Below are 6,000 nucleotides of genomic sequence, written 5' to 3'. Positions count from 1 at the left end.
ACAGGTCATAAAGACCTTGCTAATAAAACAGGTTGCAGTAAAGAAGCTAGCCAAAACCCACCAAAACCAAGATGGCGACGAGAGTGACCGCTGGTCGTCCTCACTGTTATACTCCCACCAGCACCATGACAGTTTACAAATGCCATAGCAACATCAGGAAGTTACCCTACATGGTCTAAAAAGGGGAGGCATGAATAATCCACCCCTTGTTTAGCATATCATCAAGAAATAACCATAAAAATGGGCAACCAGCAGTCTTTGGGGCTGCTCTGTCTATGGAGTAGCCATTCTTTTGTTCCTTCACTTTCTTAATAAACTTGCTTTCACTTTACTCTATGGACTTGCCCTAAATTCTTTCTTGCGTGAGATCCAGGAACCCTCTCTTGGGGTCTGGATTGGGACTTTCTGGTAACATCTTCACACAAGATAATACACATAAAATATTTCAATCGCTGCACATCATAAAATAAATTAATAATTATTAATAGTTTTTTTAAAACTCTGTATTTAGTACTGCAATTTTATGTTCTTGGGCAGTGGGCTTCTCTTAGTGACATAATAAATTTATACCAGATTCAAATGATATACATAAGATATGAATAATACTGGGGTGGTATAAAGAATATATTTTAAATAACATATCAGGAGACTGATAAACTGCATAAGGAAGAGAAATAGGAGCTTGGTCATACATAGTGAAAACAAAAATATAACTCTGACAGTGCTGTAAAAAAAAAAAAAACCCTAGAGCTAGAAGCTTGTATATCACCTGCATTTATTATTTTGCATCATTTTAAACTCTAAATTCACCTGTAAGTCAAGAAGATCTAGATCCTTTGTAGGAATAGTTATGGAAAAAGCACTGATAGAGTTTGGTGGAAAGACAGAAATAGTAACAGAAAAGGCAGAATAGTCAAACTTCCTAAAAATAAAAAAGGAGGCATTATAAAAATACTTTGATTAGCACTGAGAGAATCTTAAATTGAACCATGTAAAATCACCAATACTTGAATTTTGTTGACCCACAAAAGCAGCAATTTCATAGGATTCAAACTGGCACATAAAACCTACTGGGAGACAGTCCTTTAGAGCCTCTTTTTCTCCTGCACATCTTCCTAGCTGGGCCAAGGATGCAAGGCCCTGACCACTTTTACCTGGGCCATTTCTCAGTTTTATTTGCAGTAAGCAAGCAACCTTGAGTGATGGGGACATGTCTTCTTCTGGGATAAGATCAGGCTTGCTTATTGCTTGCTGTAGAAGCAGTGAATTCCAAAGTTTAGTGTTTCTCTCGGTTGCACAACTCGCTGCATGTGCACGTGGCATCTGGGCTCTTTGCATCATCCTCTTGGTGCTTGGGAGAAGGAGGAATCCCTGTAAATATGCTGATGCTCATGCTGCTTCATGTGCTTTGGGAAATAGTGTCCTTTGACTCTGACTGGGAGTTTCTTGCCTTCTACTAACATACATGAAGCATTAACAAACTAACTTCTTAGCTTTAAAGTAGGATGAAATCAAATCCCAGACCTAACCAAACTACAAACAGGATACTCTCAAGAATGCATTAGTAGCATCAGCTGTGAAGTTTTCCCAGCCAAATATCATTTTCCACCACAAAGCTGAAAACATTCTTAGAAAGATCAGTGTGGTCATTTACCATCTTTCTATCCCTGTTCTTAGGATTCTTTCACAGGAAGTAAAACAACTTCCAGAAGCAGTAAAAAATGTGTCATGTGTCCCAGTATCCTATTCCCCCAGAGACAGGCGAAGCCCCTCAAGGAAGCTATGATCACATCCTGAAATCTGGAAAAATCCATGTGGGAGGTTTCAGGCAAGCTGATTGATTAACTGAGTTTCTCTCTATTCTCTTCTGACTTTATTTGCCCATGAGCTCCATCTCTAGACATGAATTAAACTTTGTAGATCAGAGCTCCCATAGTACCCAGAGGTCCGAATTATTTTTAAAATAGCCTTGGAGATAAAACCCAAGCTAGATGAACACTGATAACCAGTGTCTCTAAGCACAGCTCCCCTGCTTTCTTCTTGAATATAGCATTGGGTGGTCACACTAGTTTTCTTCCCTTCTAGGCTGACCGTTGATGAAACCAAACCATTTCCTCCTGACAATGCCACAATTGTGGAGTTGGCATTTTTATGTTAATAGCAGTTCCCTGATTCATTAAACCCTATTGCCTCTGACATTTTCCTTTCTGACCCTTATCAGCCACACACTAGCAAAACATGAAGAAATAAAGACGACAAAGAAAGGCAATAAAAGGGTTACAACCAAGAAGTGTACTGTGACTGTGACCAACAAGGAAATTTGGCAATGGGTGACTGAACACCCAAGGATGCCCTGTCAGCTGGTCACGACTACATTTATTCGAAGCCTGACAACTGCTTAGCACCATTTCAAGGTGTCACATAGAGATACATAGGAAATGACAGTCATGGCTGCTACTTTAACAGCACTCACAGTTTAATAGATGAGATAGCACAATTAAATGCCTAGATATCCGTACACGTACAATGTGGGCCTTCCTCTCCTCTCTACTGACTTTTCATAGTATGTGTCACAAACTGCAATATTTAGTTTCTTTATTTGTGTTCTTGCTTATTGTACTCCCCTAGAGCTGGGATTCACCTGGTATGAAACAGCGTGTCCATTCCAATTATTTATGGCTTCTAGTCCTGATTTCACCCACTGGAATATAAATTTCAAATAGACAGGGACTATGTCTATCTTATTGACCATTGTAACCCCAGAACCTATCAAAATGCACCTAGTAGATCCTTAATTTTTTTAATGAATAAATAAGTAAATAAAACCAGCAACAGTCATCAAGAGAGATTGTATAACTTATCCTCTGAATGCTGCTACTAACTCATTAACACAAAATTAAGAAAGCAGGACCCTGGTTCAAAAGCATAAGCAAAATTTTTGAAGAATACAGATGAGAAAAAATCCCCAGAGCCCCAGGCAGAAGACCTATTCCTACTTCATTTTCCTTAATGAATGTTGAGATCATAAATCACAAAAATTAGTAGAACACAAAAGGCCCTATCAGAATCTCATTGTGTGACTTTTAGTTAGATTTCAAGAGCAGTGGGGTTCCACTGGAACTCACAGCCTTCTCCACGTTTAAAGCTGAATAGGATAATAGCCATCTAGTTGAGTTGCCTGGAATTGTAGCTGAGCTACCGACTATGAAGCTAAGCCAGTGAAGCTCAAGGGTGTGATATAAACACCAGATAGAGTCATTTCACTGATGGCCCCAATTCTTCACTCACCACCACCTTCTGTTCTGCTCCACCCCTTGATGCAGAGCTCAGCCATGTGACTTCCTTTGGCAAATGGGATGTTAGCAAATAGGATGCAAGCAGAGGTTTGAAAAGCCCCTGAACATTGAGACTTGCTCTGCTGCTTTTGCCCCTTCACCATGGCCATGAGTGCATAGTACTAATGTGCTGGACGAGAAGATACATGGAGCACAGCCCCCGTTCCTCATTGCAGCTGAGGCTATCCTATACTAGCCTACAGTAGCCAACCCCCAGAGTGAGTTCATCCGAGATCTACCAGCTGCCCTGAAACTGACCATGGATGCCTAAGCGAGCACAACCAAGATCACTGCATCGTGACCTGTAGATTTGCACCACTTGGTTTTAGAGAGGTTTGGTTTGTAGCATTATTGTAGCAATAACTAACTAATACCTAACTAATTCCTCGTATAAAGGAATAAAGCTCAACTCACAGAAAAACAAATATTAAAACTCAGACATGATTTTTCCTTATTGAAATAGGAAGTATTTTTAGTTAAATTATTTGGTTTCTTTACAACCATAATACACCGTTCCTCCAGCCACACTCATGCCACTGGGGTTGAGCAGGCCTGGGCAGAATGCACTTAGAGAAGAGACATGCAGGACACCAGCAGGCTCAGCAGCACAGTGGCAGATGTCACCCTTCCAGCACTGTCCGAGTGCCAGTGTTTCGCATACACATCATCCAGGACTGACAGCACAGCCTCCATGGTCTCCTCACAGGTGGGCTGGATCTGAGCTTCTGGCAGAACAAACCCATATGTTCCACTGTCCCTCAGCTCAAACGTATATGAGAAGGGAATCCCAATGTCTCGGGCCCAGTCTCTTGAAGACCCTGATGAGGCATCTACAGGTGAAAACATGAAGGCAGAGGTAGAAGTCGTACTTTGGAAGAACGGATTTCTATAGCCATTTCAGGAACTAAAGGTTCACTTAGTTAAATAAAGAAGCTCTTTTAGATCAGGGTCTCAGAAATAGCTGTCTTCTCTTTCTTCTTGGTTGTAAGCCCCTGCAGGGTGGGAACCACGTCTTATTCAGTATCTCTGTCCCCCATCATACCTGGCACTGTGTCTGGCACATAGAGAGGTTTGGCTAAAGTTTCTTAGCTGAGTCACTGACTGACTTGGCAACCTAATATTGCCTGGCAAGAGTGAACTGAGTCATTTAAAGAAAGGAACAGAAACAAAATGACCCACAGGAAAAATATTATACAAGTATTTAGAGGGGGGCTCATAGAGGGTGGAGAAGGTGGAGATTGGGGTTGGGAGAAACAGTGTGCTCTCCTTTCAACTAAATTCTTGTCTTTAGATTTTTTCTCCAGGGCTTTCTTAGCCTGATGGGTCCTCTGGGAACTGAATTGACTGACCAAAGGTCAGTGGACAATGTCCTTCCTGTTAACTCTTGTGCCTTCTAGCTTGCCAGCTCTTTTTAACTGAAGCCAGGAGAAGTTCTGGTCTGAGCCAGCGCATTAATTCTTTTTCTTTTAGTTCATACCTTATCCCTAGAGAGTATAATTCCAGATTTGTACAGACTCCCTTTTATCCTTGGTCATTTTGATTTGTACAACTCCCTGTTGATCCCAGGAACTCTTCTGTTCCTCTCCCGCCTATCTCACCATCCAAAGTCCACTGACTTCTTTTGTGCCTGAGATACTATTGAAGAGGCAAAAAAAGATACTTACATAAAATATCTGCACTCGATCCAACTCTATAATTGGTTCCATACTTTGCTTTCAATGCATTTGCTGCCTTCTGTCCAACTTGAATCTGTAGGTGGGAAATGCAGAGACAGATATCTGGTGTTTAAAATAAATCCAACAATCCAACCATTTGGTGTTTTGTCCAGATTCATCTCCAGAGTTTTAGGCCACCTTTCCAACTTCCCATCGGACATCTACATCTAGGTAGCCTGCTGGTAACTCAGATTCAACACACTTTATCCAGTTTCACCATCTCTCCCACTAATAAGGCTGCTCTGACTTTCATATTTCTGGGCTTGCATTATCTTCCAAACACACACGTAGAATTCTGCAGGCATCTCTGATATTCCCTCTCTAAAACAGTTGCCAAGTTGCATTTCCAGTGCCATCATTCTATGTCAGACTCTGCCTCTGAAATGGTCTGTTGCATCTTCTAATAGATTTCTCTCACCACTCCTTCTTTCAAGTGACCCCACCTGGCTTCCAGATGAAATTTGGTGGCATACAGCTGTGATCATGATCCTGTGGAAAAGTCTTCAAGAGCTCCTCATTGCTCACTGAATTAAGTACAAACTTGTCAGCCTACTTTTTGAGATCCTCTCCAATATGACTCTAACCCACCTTCCCAACACCATATTTTGTCATCCCTCCTAGATGATAGTCAAAAACTCATTTTCCTACCATTCCTCAGCCTTACCCTACATTCCTCAGCCTCTATCTTTCCTCAGGATATTTCCTCCACATGGGACCCCTACCTCTTATCTCTGCCTGCTGAAATTCTGCCCAGCTTCAAAGGATTTTTTCAAATGCCAGCTTCTCCAAGAGGCCTTACCTGATCCCTCCAACTGGATTCTATCTCTCCCCACTTTGAATCCCCAGAGCCCTTTCTTCATTCCTCTCTCTGACCCCCCTCTTCTTTTTCCTTATAGTGTTTAATCTCATTATATATCTATATATATATAGCATTTCAGAGCTGGAAGTCA

The 6,000-nt window shown here is 41.4% G+C and overlaps 1 protein-coding gene across 2 annotated transcripts in view; it reads right to left on the bottom strand.

Annotated features, from left to right (window-relative positions):
- Positions 1–1,530: 1,530 nt before the first annotated feature.
- CPO (carboxypeptidase O) overlaps positions 1,531–6,000 on the bottom strand; it is a 45,828-nt gene continuing 41,358 nt past the window's right edge. Inside the window, exons 8-9 of one of the 2 annotated variants that reach the window (XM_054679236.2) lie at positions 5,000–5,084; positions 1,531–4,165 (exon numbers count right to left, since the gene is read on the bottom strand). In XM_054679236.2, coding sequence (XP_054535211.1) covers positions 3,903–4,165; positions 5,000–5,084 — 348 coding nt within the window. In that variant the 3' untranslated portion in view covers positions 1,531–3,902. The remainder of the gene's footprint in view (positions 4,166–4,999; positions 5,085–6,000) is intronic. The other variant, XM_001138601.7, reaches the window with a different exon arrangement.

The sequence above is a fragment of the Pan troglodytes genome, chromosome 13 (genome assembly GCF_028858775.2).
Source record: "Pan troglodytes isolate AG18354 chromosome 13, NHGRI_mPanTro3-v2.0_pri, whole genome shotgun sequence".
NCBI lineage: Eukaryota > Metazoa > Chordata > Mammalia > Primates > Hominidae > Pan > Pan troglodytes.
This window is presented reverse-complemented; position numbering and strand designations above follow the sequence as displayed.